Source organism: Callithrix jacchus, chromosome 3 (genome assembly GCF_049354715.1).
Source record: "Callithrix jacchus isolate 240 chromosome 3, calJac240_pri, whole genome shotgun sequence".
Taxonomy (NCBI): Eukaryota; Metazoa; Chordata; class Mammalia; order Primates; family Cebidae; genus Callithrix; species Callithrix jacchus.
This window is the reverse complement of record NC_133504.1, coordinates 166,864,283-166,891,736: the sequence shown is the minus strand read 5'-3', so window position 1 is coordinate 166,891,736 and position 27,454 is coordinate 166,864,283. Positions and strand designations below refer to the sequence as shown.

At 35.8% G+C, this 27,454-nt stretch overlaps 1 protein-coding gene across 8 annotated transcripts in view; it reads left to right on the top strand.

Moving 5' to 3' along the window:
- STIM2 (stromal interaction molecule 2) overlaps nucleotides 1-27,454 on the top strand; it is a 165,768-nt gene that overhangs the window by 118,148 nt on the left and 20,166 nt on the right. For 5 of the 8 annotated variants that reach the window (XM_035293923.3, XM_002745928.7, XM_078367996.1 and 2 more), the window contains 8 exons: nucleotides 4,460-4,571; nucleotides 6,922-7,037; nucleotides 9,815-9,992; nucleotides 10,559-10,736; nucleotides 15,263-15,430; nucleotides 15,701-15,724; nucleotides 16,148-16,248; nucleotides 16,485-16,723. In XM_035293923.3, the coding sequence (XP_035149814.2) occupies nucleotides 4,460-4,571; nucleotides 6,922-7,037; nucleotides 9,815-9,992; nucleotides 10,559-10,736; nucleotides 15,263-15,430; nucleotides 15,701-15,724; nucleotides 16,148-16,248; nucleotides 16,485-16,723 (1,116 nt within the window). The remainder of the gene's footprint in view (nucleotides 1-4,459; nucleotides 4,572-6,921; nucleotides 7,038-9,814; nucleotides 9,993-10,558; nucleotides 10,737-15,262; nucleotides 15,431-15,700; nucleotides 15,725-16,147; nucleotides 16,249-16,484; nucleotides 16,724-27,454) is intronic. The other 3 variants (XM_035293924.3, XM_008993504.4, XM_008993503.5) reach the window with 1 other exon arrangement.

The following is a 27,454-nucleotide window of genomic DNA, read 5'->3' as shown; positions in this document are numbered from 1 at the left end:
GGTAGATGGAAAAATGTTCAGTATCACTAATCATCAGGGAAATCCAGATCAAAACTACAATGAGATATCACCACACCCCAGTTTGAATGGCTGTTATCAAAAAGATGAAAAATTACAAATGCCATCAAAGATGTGGAAAAAGAGGAACTCTTATATATTGTTGGTGGGAATGTAAAGTACTACAGCTATTATGGAAAACAGTATGGAGGTTTCTCAAAAAAACTAAAAATAGAGCTAACATATGATTCAGCAGTCCCACTGCTGAATATATGTCTAAAAGAAAGGAAATCATTGTTTCAAATGATACCTGCCTTCTGATGTTTACTGCAGCACTATTCACAGTAGGCAGGATGTGGAATCAACTACAGTGTCCATCATCAGGTTGATGGGAAAAGAAAATGTGGTACATATACAGAATGGAATATTATTCAGCCATAAACGAGAATAAAATCTGGTTATTTGTAGCAAAATGGAACTGAAGGTCATTATGGTAAGTGAAATAAACCAGGCACAGAAAGACAAACATCACATGTCCTCACTCTGATGTAGAAGCTAATAAAATGAATTTTACTAGTAGAGAGTAGAATGGTGGTTACCAGGGGCTGGGAAGGGAAGAGGGGAATGAAGACAAGTTGGTTAATGGGTAAAAAAATACAGTTAGGTGGAAGGAATAAGTTCTACGATTTGATAGTGAAGTAGGAAAATTAAAGTTAACAGTAATTTATTGTGTATTTCCAAATAGCTGGAAGAGAATTATAATGGTCCCAACATAGAGAAAAGATAAATGTTTCTGGTGATGGATATCCCAATTACCTGCTTTGATCATCACACATTGTATATATGTATCAAAGTATCTGTTTCCATTCCAGAGTTCTTTTTATTGGTCTTAGATTAAATTGCCAAAAAATCACTTTGAGACACTGATATGTAGCACTGGCCACAATTTCAAACGGAAACAATATAAGTTAACATTTTAGAGACAGGCATTTCTGTAGCTCTGCAGATTGGGAAATAAACCTTTAAAAAGAATGATGTATCTTGCTCTGCTTGCCCTCTGATGTAAGTGCAACAATATGTATAAAAGACCAGTGAGAGGTAGGTAATAAGGAACCAGATAACTCTTAAATGAGTTAACTCTTTTACCCTCAAGGATTTCTTATGTAACCAGAAATCACTTGTACCACAAAAGCTATTGAAATTTAAAAAATCTTAAAAAAGACAAAATCCGTGTTTGTCTCACCACTAAAATGTAAAAACGGATTTTCATAAGACTTATTTTCATAAGACTTACTAATTAAACATGTTCTACTTCATTCAGCAGCATCCAACAAATAATTTGTTGAACACCTTTACACGAAGTTACATCCTGTTATTTTGTTAAGTAGAGTAATGAGTGGAAGACATACTTTACTGAAATAAACAGTTGTTGAAGTAATAATCATGTAAATAAGTAGTTAGAGTTACTTAAATGCTATGCATAAAAGCTAACGAGGGATTAATAATCAGAGGCTGGGTGCAGTGGCTCATGCCTGTAATCCCAGCACTTTGCAAGGCTGAGGAGTTCAAGAGATTAGCCTGTGCAACATAGCAATACCCCGTCTCTGCAACAGAAGGGGGAAAAAGGTTATATAGCAGTGTTCGGAAAGGCTCACTTGAGGAATTAAAGTTTTAGCTGAGATCTGAAGGTTTAATAAAACAAAAAGGCAGAGAGATAGGGAAAAGGAGCTTATACTCAGCAAACAGCACATACAGAGGCCCTGAAAGACATAGTATGATCTGTCCTAAGAATTGAAAGACAACTAGAGTATTTGGAGCAGAGAAGGCTAATAAAAAATGCAAGTCCTGGTCATGAGAAGAGAAGTGAAGGTGTTTACTAAGTATCACCAAGGAAACCACAGCAAAAGGAGAAGTGAACCTCCCCCCAAAATGAACTGTTCTGTTAGAATTTTGTTTTAAAGATTCGTTATCAAGACCACTACAATTTTTAATTTGCTAGGTAGAGTATTACTAAGATTTGGGCAGTTTTAATATGTTCTTTTTTATTTGGTTTTTCTTCCTTTCTACACTGGCTTATTCGGAATCGAGGGATGACTTTGTTGTGTTTAGATCAGGAATTTTCGCTGTTGAACAGTCATAGAAAGAGAGAATCTTATCTTGTTTTCATGGCTGGGGGTTTTGTGTGGGTGTGTGAGGTGCAGCTGTATCATGAGTTTCTTGGCAGCCAGACAGGGCAATTCTCAATGCAGTTTGTCTTGAATAGGAAAAAACTTAAGAGCAAAAAGGCTACTTTGAATGTACTAAATTCAGTGGAAAACACCCAGGGCCTGAACCTTCGGCTGACATCCTGTTATTTGGTTAAATGGATATGGCAGCCTCAGGCTCATGTCCAGGTTTTATGATAGGAACGCATGAAGGGAGAACAGTCAAAGCTTTGTTTCAGTATAAAACTATCAATGACCACATCTAGTTTTTAAATGTTTTTGGTTTTTGTTTGTGGTTTATTTAAGGTTTTTCTCTAAAGAACACTTAATAAAAAAGGCAGATTGATGGAAACCTAGCTTTGCTTGCAAGTATGAATTCACAGTGCTTATAGAAAGATTTTTTTCAGATTTATTTATATACAGATAGATTCGCAGACCTGCTTTTATTGCTCACATTTTCTTCACTCTCCTTTGACCTCTTCTGTAGTCTATAAGCATCATGTTTTCCCAAACCCTCAAATTAAATGCAGACAGTGTGGAACTTCTCATTTTTTAAGCACACTTGCATCCTTCACTTTGCCTAAACTCATCATTACTCTTCATAAGCGGAAACCTCGGAACTGCTTCCAGTGCTTAACTGCTTGTTTATATCTTTACTGATACTTAGTATTATTACTTTCAGAGTAGTATAGAGGCATGTTCTGTGCACAGTTTGCCTGAGCTTAAATCCAGTCCTACTTCTTACTTCGTTGGTTCAATTTGCTTTTTAGTTTTTAATTTCCAAAATTAAGATCATTATGTTAGAATCTCCTAAGGTTTTTTTTTTTCAAGACCTAAAGAAGAAAATGCATACAAGGGACTTAATATAAAATAAGTATCTAGGAGAAGAGATGCTAGTTATCATTTTATTCTTGATTTAGGTCCAATCTCCTGGAATCTATTAATAGCTGTCTTTTCTGGTTGATGTCACTCAGTCTGAAGATCACCTATATGCTGATGACTTCACACTAGCCTCTGTTCCTAACCTCACATTTTCCTAAGCTCCAGATTTGCAGATCTGACTGCTACTGTATTATCTACACTTAAATGTCATATACATACTTCAAACATAACATGTCTTAAAATAATTTTTGAGCTCTGTCACCTGGCCCTGCTCCTTTCCCTAGTCTGTTCCTCCACATTCTTTTCATCTCAGTTAATGGCAGCACCCTCTGTACTTTTGGCTTTCGTTTAGCTACCAGCCACTGTCCATTGCATCAGCACATCTTATAGCATTATCCTGAGAATATATCCTGAATCTGACTCCTTGTTGTCATCGTATCTACTGCCACCATAGGCTAAGACAATAACCCTTTCCTGTCTAGGCAGTTATATAAGGAGTGGTCTCCTTATTTCTCCGTATTTCACGATAAGGCTGGACCATTTCCAGTCTTATCGTGAACAGTCCATTCTCCACACTGAAGAACAATATTCTAAAAGCAGATTATTCCTCTTTTTTAAATTGAAATTAGAAAACACTCCAGAGTTCTTGAAAGCCTTTCATGACCTAGCTCCTCTCTGACTTTCTGCCAGTTTCTCAAACACTGCTAGTTCATTCCATTTGAAGGCTTTTTTTTTTTAAACTAGTCTTTTTTTCTCTCTCTTTGGGATATTTTTCACTCAGATCTTCACAATGTGGCTCCTTGTAGTTTTTAGTTCTCAGAGGTCAACTCCTTAGAGAGGCTTACCCTGACATCTTTCCTTCTTAAGTTAATCACTATCTGATTAAGTTAATCACTATCCCTTCTTCTTTATTCTTTCATTAAGTGCCCCTCCCTAAACCCAAAGTAATTTTAAGTCCCATAAGGGCAAGGACTTTATCTGTTGTGTTCACTGCCATATCCCCAGTGCTTAGAATGGAAACTGGTATTCATAATGTTTTCAGTATTACAGTATTGAAATGAAAGATTAAACAAATATGTATCTGGTAATTTTTCTACAACCAGAGAAATGATAGATTATTTCATCCTGCACAAACTTTGTATAGGTGTTTATTTTAGAATTAATCATGCTAATCTTTGTCCTAATTGCTTTTATCTGTCTCTTCTGTTTTTGATTGTAAGCCTTTCTTCTCATAGAGTGCTAGATACAATTTTAGTACTTACTGTTGATTAAATTGAAAATGCAATCTAACATCGTTATATTCTCTGAAATTATAGATATGTATTTCTTGAAAGCAGGTGTGTTTAAAATACACATTCCCCTTTTATCTCCTACAGTTCATAATTGGACCCTTGAAGATACTCTTCAGTGGTTGATAGAGTTTGTTGAACTACCCCAATATGAGAAGAATTTTAGAGACAATAATGTCAAAGGAACGACACTTCCCAGGTGAATCTTTGTTATGCAAATGGATTTTTCCACTCTGGGAGAATCAAATGCTAGATGTCATTTTCTAGTACTGAATCTACAAGTTACTTCTGTGTCTGAGGTCACAAAAGAAATATGTATATTATTTAATCTTTTAAAAGTATGCATTTTCAAGTTTTAATCAATTTTTGTTGTCTAAATAATCAGGCTCTTGAAAGAAATTATATCCAAGGAACGTAATTTGAGTATCAGAAGGTGATACTCAAGTTAAAATAGAGTAGAACATTAAAATGAGATTAGAGTTTTTTGATTTATATATGTTGCTCTGGGTATGAAGAACAACAGGAATATTCTTATTGTCTTTTGAGAAGTTTCTTTATATAACAACATGAAATAAAATAGGCTGATCTGTGTTTTGACAATCAGTGTTGTAACTACTTACTTCTTTTGGTTCAGTAAAGATTAATCAGAGATGCTTCCAATTCTGGTAAAATTGTGGAGACATCAGGTACTTGTCAAGATCAACTCCTTAAATAGTGCACAGGTTACTATAGAAAAACATTATAAATATGAAAGTTTAATTCTCAGGTCAGCCCATTGGAACATTTTTTAGTGGAGGAGAAAGGAAAACAGTAAACTCTTCCTTAAGCCCCTGTTATATAGTAATGAAATTAGATGAGTCAACTCAAAGGGGCAGTATCAGTTAATTTCAATTATTATGTAAGTTCCAGAACGCTTTGTATGGTATCTGTAGACATAAGAGCTAGTCACAAGAATGTATAAGAAAATGTATTACATATTCTAGGTAGTTGGCCTGTAACAGTTCATTGCGATGTTTCTTTTCTGTGACATTAAAACCCTTTACATCTGCTAAAGGTAGCCAAAACTATGTTAGTTTTATGTTGGTTATAGCAGTTATCTTAAACCTTTTACTTTGTTTTCTATCCTCTGTAATTTTTACTACCAAAGACTATACTAAGGCTCTTTTCACCTGTCACATACCACCTCATTTCTTTCAGGCCTACGTGGCCTTCCCTGACACCCTAACCCACTAGGTGGAATCATTTTTACCTCTGGACTCATATTGAACCTTGCATAAAATTCTGTTATATATTTTCTTTTTACTACATTTCCTTGTCTTAGTCTGTTGATAGTATTGCTGTTAATTCATGCATCCATCCACCCACCCATGCATTCATTTAGCTATTACATAAACGTTTCTCAAGCTTCTACTTTTGGCAAGTACTGCAGGAGGCTTTGGGGATACAGAGATAAAACGTAGTCTTTGCCTTCATGCAGTTTGGTAAGTGTCATGTTAAAGGTGTAAGGGAAGCATTATAGGAAAGGTATCTGTGGAGAAGATAAAGGAAGGCATTTTAGAGAGGAAATGTTAGAATTCTTTGCTCTTTAAGGTTTTATAGAGAACTCATAGGAGTTCCTGTAATTTCTCCATACTTAGAGAGTACTGATATGTTTCTACACAAAATGTTGTGTTTCAGAGTAGTCTTTGGAATCATACATATTTGGGTTCGAATCCTTACCTTACCTATTACTAATTATATCTAGGCAAAATACTCAACCTCTCACAAGTATCTTCACCTATAAAATGGAAATACTGTTAAAAGGTTTTCTTGAGTATTAAGCCATTGGTACACAACCCAGCATGTATTATATGCTTGTTTTTATTGTCATTGTTATTAATTTTATTATTAATATTATACTTTGTGTAATAAAATCTTTACTAGTATCATACTTCGTTGTTAAGAAATCTTAATTGAGCTTAAATCTTTATTATGGGCTGCTTGTATTTACAGTCCATAATAAAGTAATTTTATTTTCTTATTTTACGTGTGCTCCCTACATGCTTTCTTCACAGCTAATAAAATGGTTTAGTACTACTTACTATATAAATCCCTCTACCTACCTCAATCTGTGAAGGCTTCTGTTTCCCACTTGTGACTTCAATGTTCTTTGTTTAATTTTTAAACAGTTTAAACATTAGAATGTAAAGGTATAGATTTTTTGATACTTTTAAAGAAAAGCAATATGATCTAAATTGAAAACTTTTTTAAAGTCTGCTATAGATGTTAAAGTAAGTTACTTACAATTTTATTATCTTTTGTGAAAGCATAATAATATCAGAAGTAATTAATGATTATAAAATATTTTCAACTTTATAAATTTCTAAATCATAGTAAGTCATAACAGAAAGTAACCTTAGAAAACAAACTTTTCAATGTAGCTATTAAATGATTAACATACAGGAGTCTTTCTACAGCTAAGTTTGCATTGAAAAGGTTTTTGAAATATTTAAATTTATATACTAGATATATTTTCATTTAATATATATATGTATTTTTCAAATAAACAGGATAGCAGTGCACGAACCTTCATTTATGATCTCCCAGTTGAAAATCAGTGACCGGAGTCACAGACAAAAACTTCAGCTCAAGGCACTGGATGTGGTTTTGTTTGGACCTATAACACGTTAGTATTCTCTCTCATTCAGAAGATGATGTAAAAGAATATTCTGATCATCTCTGTGTTATTTAAGGAAAGAAAAAAATAAGAAAGGTAGTAGGCATCTAAGAAGAATCATCTACTAGCTGTGAAAGAAGTGTAACACTATCTTAAAACAAAAGATTTATAGAATGGGATTTTCTGTCATTGAGTGTGAAATTTTTAAAGCTGGTTACTAATGTAAGAAGCGGTTAAAAAACTATGCTTAGCTGTTAATCTAGAATTTTTAGATGTAAAACTTTGGATTTTTGATGTAGTTTTAATGTTGATGTTACTGCAATTGGATATTCACTGAGAAATCTTTTAAAAAATAATACAATCTGACCATTATGATGGCATGAAGCAATAGATTCTAACCATTTCACTGAATACCAAAAAAAGGTTTTTTTAGATATAAATGGAAAGCAAAGACTCACTTGAGGCTTTATAAAGTAACAGACTATACTGGCAGAAGCACAAAGTAGAAAATGTTATTTGCTTGTTTTGAAGAGAAATATTTAAGAAAGTTTTATGCAATATCCGTAAAGAAAATACGCCTTGTATTTATTTACTTTGACAGGAGTATTTTTTCCCAGAAGGAAAATTTAATATGTTTGTTTTATTTAATTTCAAATTCAGAAAGCTTTGGGAGAAAGTGTTTGAAGAGTATACATTTTAAAGGAATTATGTTTTATTTTTTAAAAGGCAAAAAAGAATAACAAAATTAATACGAGAAAAATGGCTTCCACAAGTTCTAAAGTAGGAAACTAATGTTTATTCTCCCTGGATTCTTCGAGTTAGGAGATTTTCAGGTTTCTGTGATACTGTCTTGGGAATGGCCCTTCTAAAAAAGGGTTACTAGAATTAGTTGAATAGATTTTTTGACTTTACTTATGGTTCTTTTTTGGCTTGGGCTAAAAGAGCAGCTGGTGAAACAGCTGGAACTCCCCTTATGAGAGCTGGTGGAAATGCACTGTTGGTGGAAATTACAAACCCCAGGAAATAGAACACTGCCGAAATGCCAAGCGTTCCATAGAGATGATGCCCTTTCCAACCTTTTCCTTGTCCTCACTTCTAGACTGATTCCAATAGGGGATTGTCTTCTGTGGGATTCTGTCCAATGTTTCTCATGTGAGTGGTTAGTGAAAATACGATAAAGTATAGAATTTATTTCTATTTACAACGTGATCAGAATTCTTCATATTAATCTCGGATCTAACCCCTTTCCAAGCCCCCAAAATTATATTACCAAGTCATTTGAAAAGAAATCAAGCTAGTCTCAAAGAAGATTGTAAACAAATATTTAAATAAACCAATTAAGAAGTTAGTGATACCTTTTAAATATGCTTTTCTTAGGATGATTGAGTGAATGTGCCCCTTAGTCAGAACACTTGCATTAGATTTATTTTAAAAACCAGCATTGTCAAATGCACAGAGATACGTTTTAAAAGAGTATTTTTTTTTAAATCTTTTCCAGTCTGTGGTGCTTACTAGTGAGAGACCTTATTTGTTTAATGTTAAATAGTCAGAAAATAGGGCTTATAGTTGAAGTAGAACCTGAGCTGACCGTCTCAATGTGAGGCAGAAATAAAAAATCCTTTTGAGATTGTAGCTTTCAGCAGTACATTTCTTCTACTACAGGTGGAAGGGTGAGGGTGTGCATTCTGGCAATATGGATAACGAGCAACTCTGACATAGAGCATGCTACATATCACGCCACACTACACAAACATAGCCAAACCCCAGACTTGTCAGTCTGTAGGATTCTTTATGTCACCAAACTGCAAAATATGTTTCTACTAGAGGCCTGGGCATTTAGGTGGTTTTTCACTGTGAGCTGTATCTCTTTGGAGCATTAAAACAATATATTAGCTATCATGTGTCTCTGTTCCAGAGGGCTAAATTAGGAAATTTGAATAGTGATTTCACTACCTTCAGTGATAACGAAACACAGTATCACTTCTAAATAGGCCTTAGCTCCCCACTCTTTATTTTGGACATAAGGCTGGGGGTTAATATCATGCCAGTAACCCCCGTATCTTTGGCAAATAAACACCTAAAATTGATAATTGTTACTACTATTTAACCCAGGCTTTATCAGCCTTAGCACTAGTCACTCTTTGGGCACGATAGTTCCTGGATAAGTCTTTGTTATCAGTAGAGGGGGCCATAGGGAGGAGTTGTCTTGTGCACTGTAGGATGTTCAGCAGTATTTCTGGTGTCTGCCCAGTAGATGCCAGTAACCACTCCCCCGCAAGTTGAGACAACCCAAAATTGTCACCAACCTTGAGATTAACCACTGATTAACCTCACCGAATTGGGAAAATAGTTTTTGGTGACTGATCAGGTTTGTAGGTGTGTCTAAAAAACTTGACAGCTGCCTGACTTGACTGAAGGAAGGGAGTTGGGATGATGGTGGTGATACTTTTGATGACTCCCTTCACCCATTCTGGCAGCACATGGTTGGAGGTGCTGTTGCTTTTTCAAGGGTCCCCACGACTTTAGCCACTCCTTCTACCACCAGCAGGGCCATGGTGTGTCCATATGGGTTTTTCTCTGCCCTTCTATAAGTCTTATATGTCAAAGAGTTATAAGAAGCACAGTCATTATTTGAAGAAAGAATTTTTAAAAGGCTAGCGCTTGTTCATGGGAAAGAGATCTCCAGTTTTTCATTTTGTTTTAAATACTACCTAAAAAGTGTCTTTTTGTTTTGAGGACCTGTCATATTCAAAGATTAATTGAATCATCTATAATTCTCTTCCTAGGCCCACCTCATAACTGGATGAAGGATTTTATCCTCACAGTTTCTATAGTAATTGGTGTTGGAGGGTGCTGGTTTGCTTATACACAAAATAAGACATCAAAAGAACATGTTGCAAAAATGATGAAAGATTTAGAGAGCCTACAAACTGCAGAGCAAAGTCTAATGGACTTACAAGAGAGGTAAGTAAAAAAAGAAAAAACATAAATCTTGTTATTTACGTAGGCAAATACAATTTGTAAAAAAATTTGTGGGTGTGTGCTTAAACACATATTTAGGTTATTACACATCAGAAATATATGCATATTTGATATCACATTTTTAGAAAAGTTTATTTTTGTCATAATTACAGATTTATTATAAATGTAAATACTTGGGAATAAATGAGTAGAAGAACAGTGGCGGTAAGTCAAATGTAGTGGAATTAGATATGTAGTTAAATTTTATTTTTAACTTGATTTAAATAATTACAAAGTTTTAAAAAGCTTTTTGTGGAAGAATATTTCTCTGCTTTCCCTGTCTTTTGAGCCCATGATAACCAAAATAGCTGTATAGTAAGTTGCCTGATATTTTTATTAACCAAGCTTAAGGCTAATGAAAAATGCTGTGATTTCTGATTGAAATATGTATTTAATTGCCTGACACAGTATTCATTATTTTGTAAAAAAAAACCAAAAAAACAAAAAAAACAAAACAAAAAACCTTTGGAAGTTTTTTTGAGGAATTTTTATTTTTATTGTTCTATAAGGCTTGAAAAGGCACAGGAAGAAAACAGAAATGTTGCTGTAGAAAAGCAAAATTTAGAGCGCAAAATGATGGATGAAATCAATTACGCAAAGGAGGAGGCTTGTCGGCTGAAAGAGCTAAGGGAGGGAGCTGAATGTGAATTGAGTAGACGTCAGTATGCAGAACAGGAATTGGAACAGGTATTTACGTTAAAAAAAAATCATTTATAAGGATGTTAACATTGCCACTCTGAGGAGCCAGGTCCTGTTTTTCTTCAATTTCCGTTTTATACTGTTCCTCAGTTGATAAAAGAATCATTTGTTACGTTATTAGCGTTGATCAAAGTTCATACAGCAAAATAACACAGTAGTAACTGAAAGATAAAGTTACCATCATGTTCACTCATTCATGAAATCTTATCTCTTGCCATGTTCATTGTCTTCAGTAAATTTAAGGTGTTTGTTTGACATCCGTAATAAGTTTAAGTTTCTGACTATAATGTAGTAAGATAAAGTATATCTAATGTTGAACTTCTCTGCAAAGATAAAGGATCTCTATTAAACATCCATTTGAATCCTGTTAAATGTTTTTAGAACATAATCTGTTAAAAGTTCCGAAGCTGTCTAAAAGATGTCCTTTCCAATACCTGCTTTTCCTGTTCAGTTACTTAAGAAAATATAGGCATTTAGGCATTGCACAGAGTCCTTCAGAGAAGGTGAGATTCTGGGAGAATTTAATTATAGGCAGATGCATTAGTTTTCTATCCCTACTGTAAAAAAAAAATACCACAACTTAGCAGTTTAAGTAAACACAAATGTATCATTGTAAAGATCTGGAGGTCAGAGCGAGGTAAGGCGAGCCTGCAGGACTGTATTCGCTCTGCAGGCTGTAGGGGAGGACCTGTTTCCTTGCCTTCTCCACTGGTAAAGGCCACTCATGTTTCTCAGCTCGTGGTCCCTTCCTCTGTCTTCAAAGTGCGTCAGTCCAACCTCTACTTCTGTGGTCTCATCTCCTCCTTCTGACTTTGATGCTTTCTTTGCTGATAATGAAACCGAAGAACAAAATGAGGGTTGTAAAACTTGCTCAAAATTAGAGGTGACTCAGTTATAAAGCAGAGGCAAGAACCTAGGTATTCTGCCTCCACTTCGTTTTATACACTGTTGTTGCCTTCTAAATTGAGGGCTAAATAAGAAATGCAAATTAAGTGATGAATGACTTAAGGTCAACTCATGAGAAAGATGCACTATGCATTACTGTTTTCTTCAGATGGTCATTTTATAAGAATTTGTCTGACTGAACATAGCCATCTTTTTTATAACTGTTAACCACTCCTCTCACACCCCCAGACATCTGTTTTTTGGATCTTTTCCCTCTAAGGACTCTTAGGCATATTTTATAGTCATGCGCCATTTACCTAACAAAGCATATCAGCACAGAATGTGGCAAAGAATCAGGGAGTTGACAAAAAAGGCCTAGTCGAAATTATGCTGTATCCGAGAATTGGGTATTATGCCCTTTACACTGCGTTAAGAACCCCCTCCTTTTTTCCACCAAGACGTCCAACTCTCGGTTTGTTCTGGTATATTTCTGTCTTTCTAAACTTTGTAGATAAGAAAGATTAAATCACAAAGCAGTAGTTTGGAATTCTTCTACAGAGATGTCAACTGATGGTAGTACTTCACAGGTGACTGCCTCACAGTGAGGAAGAAGAGACAATATTAAAAAAAGCGTCCAAGAATTATGGACGTTCTAACTTGAAGCTCTGGGAGTGAGACCGTGCACACCTCAGTAGACCTTAAAGTTACCAAGAGATGATGTATTGGTACAAATGTAATCTCATTAGATCCTGGGTCAATAAAAGGTGATTTAAAGGAAGGAAATTGGTATTTTAAGAAGAACACTGTCTGACATGATTATATTAATGAGAAACAAGAATTTCTAAGGACTTACTGTGTGCTGGAAGTGTATGCTACACACATTGCCAGTGGTTTGCTCATGTATTTTAATCCTCACAACACACAGATACTGTCTTCATTTACAGATGAGCTGTGTAAAGAGGTTAGATAACTTGCCTTGGGTTCTACAGCTATTTGCTGGTAAAGGCAAGATTTTGCATGTCATATTCCAAAGTCTATGTCTTCTCATACTGCTATTAAAAGCTTTGCTTGTAGAAATAAGTTTAACTGAGAAATGATATATAATGTGACATAACTCACAATTCCACATAGTTTAGGGAATTGCTATATTTTGTCTGTATTTAAATATAGTGTGTATTTTGTCATACTGCTCTTAAAAGCTTTGCTTGTAGAAGTAAGTTTAACTGAGAAATCATGTATAATATGACATAACCTACAATTCCACATAGTTCAGAGAATTACTGTATTTTGTCTGGAGAATAATCAACGTCAATTTAGAAGTCAGGAAAATCTAGTTTGTTTTTTATATAGTGTTATTTTTCCTAGAATGGAGACTTTTGGGTAACTAATAGTACCACTTTATATTTTGTATGATTTAAATATTTTTCACAAATTAGGTTCTTAGAAAAAGTCTCAGGAAGCCTTTAATTAGGACAAGTGATAATACCCCTATTGGTGTAAGCCTTAAGAACTTACTGAAGGTCACGGAGATGATAAATAATGCAGTTGGGTCTAGAAACCAAGTTTTCAGATATTTAGGCTGTTTCTTTCTGTGACATCATGTTTTTACTTACTGTTGTTTTATTCCTGAGATACAAAAATTATGTAAATCATTATTACATTTTAAACATTTATTGTTTATAAAATCTGTTAATTACTCAATTTTAACTATGTTAATTCTCCTATAAACAACAGTGTGATTTAAACTAAGGGTTGGGATTTAGATCAGATGAAACATTTATGAGTAATAGCAGAGAAAACAGTTAAGTAGTAGCCACTATTGGAAGGTCAGACTTTCCACAAGTCATTTTGAGTCATTATTTGGCAATCAATCTAAACATTGTTCAGCTTCAATTTATGCTAAAAATATATAAGTAGTTTTTATGTTAAAAGTGTTTCCATTGAGCTCTTTTAGGGGAAATATGTTTATGAAAATGTCATTAGGGAGAATTATGGTTAAAGAGAATAACTTGAATGAATTTTGTTGAGATTCTCTGTATAATTCCTTGGAAGTAAAAATCGTGTAGAAACTTTAGCATTAAAATCTTGGGAGAACAAGGGCTTGCGGACATGCCTTTTGAGGTGTTATGCAGATCTGCATGTTACAGAACCTGAGCTTAAATTTTCTCTTCCTGAGAGATTAGCAGGGACGCCACACAGCTTACCCAACCGATTTATTAAACACAGTATTGTCCCAAGCCATTGCACAGTGAGTCAGGTAGACACATGTTGCTTGGGATTTGTTTTCAGTGAGTTAGTGCTCTTCCCCTTACTTTAGTGTGTCTTTTTGAATTGTCACCTGTTCTTGCTTTGTGGATTTCATTTTTAATTTTGGAATTTTAAGAGATTTTTCTACACAATTCTTTGTTTTCACACTATCTGACAGCTGTTCTATTTCTTTATCAGAAGTTTGTGTATAGTACTTTTGCTAGTTTATTCTGGCAAACGATAAAGTTTATTCAAATAAGTTGGGTTTGTTCAGCTCAAACATTCCTTTGCTCTTTAGCTTCCTTAGTTAGCTTTGGGGAAAACCAATCTGCAGTGTGATGTTCAGCATGCAGGATGCTCCGTAGTTCACTCATCGCTTTGCCTGGAGGTCTTGAGTGTGAGTGTGTGTGCACAATTTCATAAATTGCATCCTGTATCTTTACACAGCTTTAGTTTGAAAGCACTTGCTAGTTTTTAAGTAAATTATTCCAAGAATGGATTATCTATTCCCTTCCGTGTCATTTCCTTAGTGAGGCTTTCCTTAACGATGCGTTTTCTTAGCACTTACCACCTAACCACCAAACATTTTTGTTTTTTCTCTGTTTATTGTCTGGCTTCATTAAAGGGCAGGTGGAAGAAATACTATGACATCCATATACTGAAGACGATGCTTAGTTTCTCATGAAAAAAAATCAAGTAGATTCTCACTTAGAATCTATTTTCTCAAAATCTGTACATGGTCTGCAGATGCTCACTTAGCTACTTTCTGGTATATTCAAAGCAGTGAATTATGTAGCAGATGTGGTAAAACAGACAATAATAGGCATATATACTTGCAACAGTCAGAAATAACTGGCCATAAAGAAGATGTCATGAAAAACTACAGAAAAATACAATTTAAAAAAATGAGTATATAGTGAAGGAGCTACAGTAGGCTCTTCTGGAAACATTAGCAGGAGGTGTAGAACATGTATCCACCCGATTTTGGACACTTCTTTATATAATACTTCATAAATGAAATATGCATTATGGGAAAAGTGTCATCAGTTTTGATTTGTATATATACCCTTGATTTTTTTTCCCCCTCAGTGAGTCTGGTTTTCATAACACAAAAAAACCTAAATATTGCAACTTAAGATATAAATAAGCTGTCTCTACCCACCTTGGCTTCACAACTTTGCTTAGTGGATTTAAGATGCACATGAAACTTCAGCCTTAATTTTAATGCTAGTAATATATTGTATTAGACTTTGCAGTTTAAAACGATGTCTACGAAAAGCATAATTAAATAGCTTTTTCTTTTAGTTGGGGTACTAAAAATATTTTAATCCTTTCTTCCTCTCTCTCTCTCCTTTCCTGCTTCCTTCCTTTTCTACTTCTAGGTTCGCATGGCTCTGAAAAAGGCTGAGAAAGAATTTGAACTTAGAAGCAGCTGGTCTGTTCCAGATGCACTTCAGAAATGGCTTCAGTTAACACATGAAGTAGAAGTGCAGTACTACAATATTAAAAGACAAAACGCTGAAATGCAACTAGCTATTGCTAAAGATGAGGTACTCTCTTGTATTTCAAAGTTTACTAAATTTGTTTCTTAGGCTGCCTTCTTAGAGGAATTACTCAGCTGGGGTACACAGATCTAAATATAAGTTTTATTATTGCAGATTTTGAACTGGAACTTATTGTGTAAATAGACTCTAGTAATCATAAGCTGTAAATTAAAATTACTTTATCTAGAGAAGTGTATACTTTTGAAAGTGACCTTAGTGATTTAAAGATTCTTTTTTATCATTATCAAAGTTTTATACAGAGCTTTTTCCCTCTAGGTTGCTGCTTCATGTCTGATTCAGGTTAGTAGTTACTGGAAATTAATTTTGACACTTAAATTGTGTGGAATGACAATAAGTCTTCATCTGAATTCTAGCAAAAAATGTTTGAAAGTTCGGTTCATACACTAGCACCATTCTGGTAGGATATTGTTAATGTTTTCTGTTACTTCTAGTACAAGATTCGAGTCTTCCTGAACCATAGAAATAAGAAAAAAATTCTCCAGAATAAAGTTTAGGGTTACATCGATTGCCTTAGAAAAGCATGTTTTTCCCTCATCTGTTTTCTTTTTTGGAATTCAGGGATATCTTGGCTAATAATTCTCTACTGGTTTTCTGATTTGTTAATATGTTCAAACCCAAAATAAACTTTATTATTTTATATATGCAAAAATGTTTGTATTTTTTTCAAACCTAGGATATTTTATTTTTTTTTTTGGTTTCTAGGCAGAAAAAATTAAAAAGAAGAGAAGCACAGTCTTTGGGACTCTGCACGTTGCACACAGCTCCTCCCTAGATGAGGTAGACCACAAAATTCTGGAAGCAAAGTAAGAATGTTATTTTAGCTATTTGTTTATTTGCTTTATTGTTTATTGTGTTGAAACAAGTAATTTATAGACAATTTATATTAAATTTATCATTTAACTATATAATTACATAATTTATGTTAGTTTTAAGAGTGGGTTATTTCTTCTTGAAATTAGTTAATTGCCACAGTCTGTTCCTGTATTGCCTTTTAAAGACTTTTTGATGCAGTAAGTAATTTCTTCATTGGCTTTTCCAGGAAAGCTCTCTCTGAGTTGACAACTTGTTTACGAGAACGACTTTTTCGCTGGCAACAAATTGAGAAGATCTGTGGCTTTCAGATAGCCCATAACTCGGGACTCCCCAGCCTGACTTCTTCCCTTTATTCTGATCACAGCTGGGTGGTGATGCCCAGAGTCTCCATTCCACCCTATCCAATTGCTGGAGGAGTTGATGACTTAGATGAAGACACACCCCCAATAGTGTCACAATTTCCCGGTAAGTAGCTAGTTCAACAAAAAGTATTGGTACAGGTTTTAAAGTAATTTCCTCCAATGTCCTTTTAGAAGTCATGTATTTTGGGGCCGGGCGCGGTGGCTCACGCCTGTAATCCCAGCACTTTGGGAGGCCGAGGTGGGTAGATCACGAGGTCAAGAGATCGAGACCATCCTGGTCAACATGGTGAAACCCCGTCTCTACTAAAAATACAAAAAATTAGCTGGGCACAGTGGCACATGCCTGTAATCCCAGCTACTCAGGAGGTGAGGCAGGAGAATTGACTGAACCCAGGAGGTGGAGGTTGCGGTGAGCCGAGATCGCGCCATTGCACTCCAGCCTAGGTAACAAGAGTGAAACTCTGTCTCAAAAAAAAAAAAAAAAAGAAGTCATGTACTTTGAAATCTATAACAAAAATTTTATTTATTCTTCATTTTCTCTTTCTTTTTTTTGTTAATAATTTAAATATTCACTGAGAATACCATATGAAATGCATATATAAATACTTTGTCTATGTATATTTATGTTATGTATTTATACACAGTTTAAAGAAATCTGAGTGCTTTATAAATTTAATTATTAAATGTTTATTTTAGCAACTGTTTCATATAACATTATGTTAAGTATTGAGTACAAGACTTTGCTTTTAAAACATTGCTTGTAATTAAATTGAAATGGGGAGTCACATAAAAACATAACTGTCAGTAAAGATAGCATACTATAAATGCCAAATGAGTGTGGGAATGAAGTGCTGAGCTTTCAGGGAAAATATCCTTTTAAATGGCTGCTTAATGTATAGTAAAAATAAAAATTAGGGGAAGATCTTGTAAACAAGGATTTGAATCCTAGCTCTACCACTAACTCACTCTAGATATGTACTTGTATTATTTTGCTGGTTTTATTTCTCTGGTTTGACGGCAGACAGTTAATGCAAGGAGAGTGAGGAGGCACTCAACTCCTAAAGGAGGCAGGAAGAGTGGACAGATTGTAAATACAGTGAACATTAGAAGTGTGGGACTGCATTCATTTCACTTGCTCCACACTGCAAGGTAGTGATAGTTGCAAAGTTATGTCTAGATCTGGACCGGCTCTGCAGTTTGAATATTGTTGGTTTGTATTTGTTTATTTGAATTATATGCCCTTAAGCTTGCCAAATGCAACACTGATTCCTAAGTATATGCTTTTGTTGGAAAACTGTAGCTTTTAAAAGTTGCGTTTCTTTCTTAAAATCCATGTTTAATATCTGAATTGTACATAAACTTGGATTCTCTAGATTAAATAGTTTTTTTCTTTGCTTTTTTACAAACACTTTTTGGGGCAGGGGCAGAGTGGATATCGATATGTCCATTAAAGGGAAACGCTTGTACTAAATGTGAATAATTATTCTAGTTTTTAAGTGATCGTAGTATACAGACAAATTTAAAGTTTTAAATAAGAAAAAAGTACAAGAGTCGATTTTAAATTTAATGTATTCTAAATGCTGTGATCAAATATATTATCTCTAAAAAATAACTCATGCCAAAGATTACAATTTGAGAGCTCTGCCTCCACCCAGAGGCACGACGGAGGTACTCTACTCTGCTTAGTTACAAAAGCCTAATTTCTGGACCTGATGAATGGGAAACTCTTGGCAATGGCAGTCTAGGGAAGGATGATGGCTCTTCATTTCTGTATCCTCCTGTGAAGTTAAAAAATTTTTTTTACCATGGATATGTGTAAATTTTACAAGTTTGAAATAATGACAAAGAAACATGACTGTAGTATGTTAAGAACAAAGTAAAAGGTTTTAACAATATACAGAATAATATTGTCTATGTTTAATTATATGGAAAGAAAAAACACAGAAAATATCAATGGTTAGCTCTGTGGATAGGAGAATGGGTGATCATTGTTTTCCTATACTTTTGTTAACATCTGCTAAATGCTTTCCTTGGTGAGAATGTGGTAATGGTTTAAACTTTCTTTTTTTTTTTTTTTTTTTTTTTTTTTTGAGACGGAGTTTCGCTTTTGTTACCCAGGCTGGAGTGCAATGGCGCGATCTCGGCTCACCGCAACCTCCGCCTCCTGGGTTCAGGCAATTCTCCTGCCTCAGCCTCCCGAGTAGCTGGGATTACAGGCACGCGCCACCATGCCCAGCTAATTTTTTGTATTTTTAGTAGAGACGGGGTTTCACCATGTTGACCAGGTTGGTCTCGATCTCTCGACCTTGTGATCCACCCGCATCGGCCTCCCAAAGTGCTGGGATTACAGGCTTGAGCCACCGCGCTCGGCCCTAAACTTTCTTATAAAGCCCTTCACACGTACTTAAAGTGACTGAAAATCATATGCCCACCTACCAAAAAAGATAAACAGATTTTAACATTTTTTTATTTGTCTTTTACTCTGAAGAAAACTATTATAAATAATATCTAAACCACTTTGCCTCGCCTTCCCCACTGTTCTAAAGTTGTGACTTATGCTAAAGCCTGTTATACTTTTATTACATACATATATATTTGTAGCATTATGTACAATTACTGTGTTTAGAAATTTGCATAAATGTTATCAAATTAGGTATTATCTTACAACTCTTTTTGCTTAAAAGTTACATTTCAGAAATTTTTCGTGCTTATGTAGAGATGAATTAAAGTCACTGCTTAATGAATTAACCGTAACTTATATGTTTGTTTATTGTATTAAAAAATCCATAGTTTATCTGTTTTTCTACTGACATAGGTTCTTTCTACTTTTCGCCCCTTACAAACAATGTGCAACCAGCATCTTTACCTGTATTTCCTTGTGCATAACTTTGAGAGTTTCTCTGTGTGAATATCTACCTAGAAATGGACTGCTGGGTCATTGGGAAGGCATCTTTTACTACTCATTGATAAGTTGTTCTCAAAATGATTTACATACCCACTGTTTTATAAGAGTGTTTGTGTGCCTGTATCCTCACCAGTACATGGAATAATTCGATTTACTTGTTTTGCAACTAGAATGGGTTTGAAATGATACCTCACTATTACTAAAATTTTTATTTCCTTGATGACTGTTGAGGTTGAGTACTGTTTCCTTTATTGGCATTTGTTGTTCAGATTTCTTCCTCTCTGAGTTGCTTGTTCTTGCTGTGGAATCCCTGAAAGATTCCATATTAATGTGGAAGTGTTCTTTCTATTTTCTGGTTCTTTGAGGGTTGCAGATATCTTCTATATTTTGGCTTTTTTAATGGTAAATTGTGAGTCTGATTTGTGTTTTTTGCCTTTTTCAGAAGTTGATAGATTGTTATTTGCCCTCCTTAGAGTTTTTAAGTTGTTCTTTAATCCATTAGTCCTTTAATCCACCTAAAAGTTATTTTTGTTCATAGTGTGAGGTTGGAATCTAAATATATCTCTTAATGTATGGGTAAACAGTTGTCCCAGCTTCATTCCTTGAGACTTATAATAATACCATTTCTCTCCATAGACACATAAATGCTTCCAGCTCTCCATTTTGTTTCACTGACCCCACTCTGCTTTAGTTTCTAGAGTTTTATAAAAAGTACTGATAATTTGATCAGACCAAGTCTTTATTATTTAAATTCAAAATTTCTACTCAACTAATTATTCTTCTGAATTTTAGGATCAGCGTATGAAATTTCATGAAAGTTTCCATTGGGTTAAAAATTGTTTTTTATTGAATTTATGAATTTATATGGGGAGAATTATTAATTCCATTTGTTGAGATCTTTTATATCTTTAAATAAAATTGATTATTTTCTCTGTACAGGTCTGACATTTTTTAAAAATAATACTAATTTTTAGATATCTTAATACATTTTTGGTAGTTATATATGTTACCTTTCTTATAAAACTGTATTTCGGATTGCTTGATGCTGATGAGGAAATGCCGTTGGTTTTGGTAGACTGAATACAGAATACCAAATACAGAAACATTATTTAAGTATTTTTTGGTAGCCTTGGATGTTTCATGTTAACACTAGTAAGTTTTTTTCTGTTTATTGCCCGAGCTAAGACTTCCAGTAAAAATTTTTTTTTTTTGAGACGGAGTTTCGCTCTTGTTACCCAGGCTGGAGTGCAATGGCGTGATCTCGGCTCACCGCAACCTCCGCCTCCTGGGTTCATTCAGGCAATTCTCCTGCCTCATCCTGCTGAGTAGCTGGGATTACAGGCACGCACCACCATGCCTAGCTGATTTTTTGTATTTTTAGTAGAGATGGGGTTTCATTATGTTGACCAGGATGGTCTCGATCTCTTGACCTCGTGATCCACCTGCCTTGGCCTCCCAAAGTGGACTTCCAGTAAAATATTGAATGGAAGTAGTGACTGCAGGCAATAGGGATTGCCATTTCTGACTTTAAAGAGAATGCTGCCAGGAAGTATTATTTTTTATGTTTTTGGTAGATTACTTTTAAGTTAAGGAAAGTCATTTCTATTTCTGTTTTGCTAAGAATTTTTTTTAATCAGTGGATATTAAATTTTACCAAATTATTTTTCTTTGTACTTTGCGGTAATCATTCATTTTTTATTATATTGGATTTTAATCTGTTTAAATAAATCCTTTAAATGTCATCGAAACTGTGTTTGTCACAATATACTATTTTTTATAATGAGTTGGATTTGGTTTGTTATTTAAGATTTTTGCATCTTTATTCACATATTGGACTAGCCAGTAATTTTTCTTCCTGACACTATCTTGGATTTTGGTATCTTTGCTATCTTGGAGTTTGGATTTTGATTTACTTTATGATGCTAATATAATCATCATAAAGTAAATCAAAGAGTAGTTCCCACCACCTATATATGTGGTTTTGTTTTTCATGGTTTCTAGTTACCTGTGGTCAACTGTGGTCTGAAAATCGTGAGTACAGTACAATAAGATATTTTGAGATGGGGGTAGGGAAACCACATTTACATAACTTATATTACAGTATATTTTTATAATTGTTTTTATCATCAGTTATTGTTAATCTCTTACTGTGCTTAATTTATAAATTAAACTTTATTATAGGTATGTATGTATAGGAAAAACATAGTATATATCAAGTTTGGGATTATCCATGGTTTCAGGCATCCACTGGGGTCTTGGAATGTATCTGCCGAGGATAAGGGGGAATACTATACTCCTAATTCTTTCAATCCATTCTTTTATACCTTTAGAGAGGCAATAATATAAAGTAGTGGTTAAGATGTGGAATTCTGGAACAAGACTGCTTGGGTTTGATTCTTTACTGCATTTTGGTAGTAATGGTATAACCTTCTTACTTGGTAGAGATATTTTTTAATTTAAATTAAATAAAACTTGTAAAACACTGAGAACTAGCCCCTGGGCTATAATAATCACCCCAATAAATGGTATGATTTTTATTCTATACCTTGAAATAATATAAGGTATGGATTATTGCCTGTGAATTGACCTTGATGGAGATACGTTTTGGCAAAAGACAGATTTTTAAATTATAGTATTAATTTAATTTCTTTAATGATGAACAGTGTAGATTTGTTAAGTTACATGTTTCTAGAATCTTGTCTGTTTTATCTGAGTTTTAAAATTTGTTGGATTAAAGTTGTTTATACTATTTTATATGATTTTTAAAATCTCAGTTACATCTTTTAAATCTTTTTGTTCCTAATAATTACTTATCTATGTCTTATCTTGTCTCCTCCTTCATCAGTCTGGCAGTTTGTCTATTTTATTTCACTCTTGCCAAAATCCTGTTTGTTTTGTTAATATTGTCTGTTTATTTCTGCCATTTTATTTCCTTTCTTGGAGTTTACTTTTTTCCATGTTTGTTTTAGTAGTTATACACCTCCCACATGAATTTTGAGTCTTTGTTTTCTCTAATTTTAAGGCTATGAATTTCTCCTTAAGAACCACTTTAGCCACCTCCACAAGTTTTGATATATTAATTTGATTATGATCATCAAATACTAAAAGATTTCCAATTAATAACATGTCTCTTCCTTGAAAAATGAATTATCGGGAACCGCGGTGGCTCCGGACAGTTGTCCTGGCGCTTGAGGAGGCGAGGCTATGAGTTCAAGGCCAACCTGAGCAGCATAAGAAGCTCTCATTCATTAACAGAAAAATGAATTATCTAGAAGTATATGTTTTAATTTCCAAATATATATGTTTGTGTTGTTTTCTTATTGTCTGTTGGTTTTTAAAAACATCTTTGCTATTGATTTCTGATTGCAAATGGTTAGAGAATAGTGTCAGTATGACTTTTTTTTATTCTCTGAAACTTGCTTTGTGACTTAGTATTTATTGGTCATATATTTTAAAGGTTCTGTATATATCTGGAAATTACGTTTTCTTAATTGTTAGTTACAAGGTACTATACAGTCTGTTAAATCAGGTGTTACTTGTGATAAAGTTGTCTATATACTTACACATTTTTGTTCTTCTATCAGTTGCAGAGAGATGTTTGTTAAAATCTCCTATGTTGGTCAGTTTCTCCCTACAATTCTACCCATTTCTGTTTTATGTAGTTTGTACCAAGTTATATGGGGAATACAAGTTCAGGTATAATATCTTCTTTACAGATTAACTGTTCCTTTTATAGTTACGTGGACACTGCTTTATGGCTAATACTTTTTGCCTTTAAGTTAATAATACTACCTGATATTGAAATACCTATAATAGCTTTCTTCTGATTAGTATTTGCCTAGTGTATCTCTTTCACTTTTCTCATTTCTAAATTTTTCCATTATTAGCCACTAGATATATCTCTATAAGAAATAGCAGTAACTGGTTTTATTTTGTATCCTACTTGAGTATCTGTTGCCGGCTAAGGCAATTTTAATCCAGATATATTTACTCTCCTTGCTGATCTGCTTAAATTTATCTCTGGAATCTTGTTTTATGGTTTCTGTTTTTCACACCTCTTCTTATCTTCTCTCATTCTCTTGAATAATTCAGGATCTTAAGAGGCTTTAATTTTAGCCACTGCTCTTCATCTTAAATTGTGTTAACATTGTCTAGTATTTTGTTTTGTTTCGAATGTCTCTCAAAACAGTAACTGCTTTTGTTGTCTCATCCAGTCATAATTTAGATATGTGTTTATTTCTCTTATTGCATTTTGCTTGTTCTTTTTTTCTTGAAAATATGTTCTTCAATAAAAACTATTTCAGTGAGCAACTAAGAGTGATAAATTCTCTTAGCCTTTGCCTGAAAATGTCTTTATTTTCACTCCCACTTTAGAATAATAATGTAACTGGATATCAAATTCCAGATTAACAATTAGTTTTGAGTAATTATTTCTCAGTTATTTTGAGGTTGTCATTGTTGCTGTTGAGAAGTTTGTAGTCAGTCAACTTGTTTCAGGTAGATGAGCTGCCTTTTCTCTGACTGCTTGAAAAATGTTCTCATTATCTTTGTTGTCATGTGGTTTCCCTATAATGTGATTGGGTGTGGATTTAAAGAGTTTTTTTGCTGATATTTGCTGAAAATATGTCTTTTATCAGTTCTGGAAAAAAAAAGCACTAGCCATTATCTCTTTGAATATTCTTTTTTCTTTTTGCTCTTCACTCTTCCTGAAATATTAGTTATATAGAAATATTAGGACTAGTATTAGTTTGTTATATATTGCATCTTTTTTATCTTTCACATTTCTTAACCTTTCTTTTTATAGTCTTTTTATCTGTCTGTGCTGCATTTAGAGACATTTTCTCAGATTTGCCTTCTAGCTTACTAATTATTTCTTTAGTTCTGGTTTTGTTTAACACATCCTTTGAATTTTTAACTCTAATTACTGTTTTTCAATTCTGTGAGTTCTCTTTGATTCTTCATAAAATGCTTTCTTTTGTCATATTTTCAATTTATTGTTATATAGTTTCATGATGTAAAAAACAGATTTTTTTAGTTTTCATTTGATAATCCCCTTATTTGATATTCTTGGTCAATTGTTACAGCAGTTTCTTGTATTTGCATAACGGATTGCTTTCTCTCTCCTGTTTTATAGTTTTCTACTTAGCTATTTTTAGGGAGATTGGCATTATTCCACCCTGAAAAATACTGTGTGAGTGGTAAAGTACCCCTCTAAATACCTTTCTTTTCTTCTGGCAGTAGTATTAAGGGTATCACCAAGTTAGGACCCATTTTTTATGTTAACTTTTTGGAGTGTAGTTTCATAGACCCTTCTGGTATTATGAACTTGCACTCCAAGCTGTCCGACCTACCCTCTGCGGGAGAACTGAGCTCGTTCAGGAAAAAACCGGACTGCAGGTTAGAAGAAAGTCTTAAGTTCAGGCTTTATTGAGAGGAAAGAGCCTCCGGGCGGACCAGCCGGGAAGAACAGGAAAATGGCCTCGCCGCTCAGAGGAGCAGGGTTCTTTTATAGGGGGCTGAAGGGCTGAGGGAGTGGGGAAGCCGAGAGAGCCGAGGTGGCGGGCAACGGTTGGTCCGTTTAAACCGCTGGGCAGGAAGCTGGGTGGCGGGAAGCTGGGGAGTGCTGATGAGGCAGGTGGTGACTGGTCAGCCGGTTGCCGGACGGGAGGTGGCTGCAGCTGGGCGGGAAGGCTAGGGCGGTATGTAGAGTGAGACATAAGGGAGCCTCTTTGTGGGGGAGGGAAGAGAGCTTTCACCGTAGGGGCAGAGTTTTCCAAACATTCCCGACTCCTTAAAAGAAAAGAAAAAGAGGGGGTCAGGGGCGTTGGTTGTCTCTCTGGCTACTTGCTGCTGACAAGGGTTGACGGGGGGTTCTGAAGAGGTTTCTTTTCTTAAGGAGCCTGGATGTTCGGGGAGAGGTCCGCTTCTAGCACTCGTTCAGGGTAGGGTTGGAGCAGCATCTGGTGGATGGTGACTCGAGTTAATTCTTGAAAGCGCCGCTGTAGAAACTGTAGAAAGCAAGGAGCAATAAGTAAGATTAGGCAAACGGCTATTAGGGGCCCAAGCAACGGGGACAAGAGGGTATACGTAGAGGAAGACCACCACGCTGTGGCTTCAGCTGAGAATTTTTGATTCTGCAGATTAACTTTAAGTTTCTGGAGGTTCTCGATTTGGGTTTCTACTAGGCTGGATTCATTAATGTAGTAGCAGCACTATTCTTGTAGGAAGATGCAGGTTCTTCCTCGCTCGGCGGTGAGGAGGTCTAGCGCCTGGCGATTTTGTAGAGTGACTTGAGCCACTGAGGTGATCTGTCTTTGGAGAGAGGCTAAAGATTCTGCAGAATTGTTGATGGCGGCCTGAAATTGAGAGGTTAGTCGTGCTAGGGCCTGATGGGAGTGGGCTAGGGCTCCTCCCCCTAGTCCGGCTCCTATGGCTGATCCGGCGAGAGAGAGACCTACTATGAGGGGTAAAAAGGCGGCCCATCATACACGATGATGTATGAATTGTTGTTGGAACTCTGCTGGGGAGTAAATGGTTAATCGGGGTACGAGGGTTACTGGTAAGCATAGGCTGCGGGAGTGTGTAGAGGGGTTGAGGGTTTTAAAAAGTGTTCTGTTGCACCATAAAAAGGTTCCGTGAGGAGCGGTGAGATTGGTGGTTATGGGTATAGTTCGGTTGCAGGTGGGAGAGCTGTTCCCATAGCAGACTGGTATTTGCTGGTTTGGAGGTAGGTAGATAGAGGGGGGTCTAGTGGTAAGGGGGAGGAGAGTAAGAAGGGCCGTCCGTATAGCAGCTCAAAAGGGCTGAGTTGTGAGGGGCCCCAGGGGCTTGCTCGGAGCCTTGTCAAAGTGATAGGAAGTAGGGTAACCTAGGACTGGCGGAGTTCGAGGGCAAGTTTTGTTAGGTGTTCTTTGATGAGGCCGTTGGCCTGTTCTACTTTACCTGAGGATTGGGGATGGTAGGCTGCATGCAGTTTCCACTGAATCCCTAAGGATCTGGAAACGGCAGTGGTGATCTTAGAAATAAAGGCAGGTCCGTTGTCTGACTGGATGGTAGAAGGAAGGCCGAATCGGGGAATGATGTCCCAGATGAGGTGCTCGGCTACAACTCCTGCGGTTTTATAAGCTGTGGGGAAAGCTTTGATCCAGCTGGAGTAAGGAAGAAGGGGAGATGTTACATTGCTGCAGGTCTGTCGCCAGGGCCTGGCTGAACAGGTGGGGGCTGTCCCGGAAGCCTTGAGGGAGGACCGTCCACGTTAACTGTTGAGACAGATTGGTGACAGGATCTTTCCAGGTAAAAGCAAAGAGGAAGTAGGAGTCGGGGTGTAGCGGGATAGAGAAAAAGCATCCCTAAGATCTAGGACTGAAAAGTGGGTTGTGGACGGTGGGATATGTGAGAGGATGGTATAGGGGTTGGGGACTACTGGATGGACCGGAATGACTGCTGCATTGATAAGGTGGAGGTCTTGAACCAGGCGGTACTGACCTGAGGGCTTTTTCACAGGCAGAATGGGAGTGTTGCAGGGGGAGTTTGCAGGAATGAGTAGTCCTTGAGCTTTCAGTTTATTTATGATAGGTAGGAGGCCGAGGCGGTGAACTTTGGAGATAGGAAACTGAGGGCGAGAAGGGAAGGCTGTGGGGTCTTTTAGGTGTATGAGTATGGGTTGGTGGTGTGAGGCTACAGTGGGGGTATCAGTATCCCATACTTTGGGATTTACGTCAGGGAGGAGTTTGGCTGGAGGAAGGGGGGAAGGTGAGCTGGCGATGAGGGGTAAGAGGAAGGTCTCTGTGTGTGGAAAAGTAATGGTAGCTTGCAATTTTACTAGGATATCTCACCCTAGGAGAGGTACAGGGCAAGAGGGAATGACTAGAAAGGAGTGGGTAAAAATGGAAGGGCCAAACAGACAGGTTAAGGGTGGAGTTTGGTGAG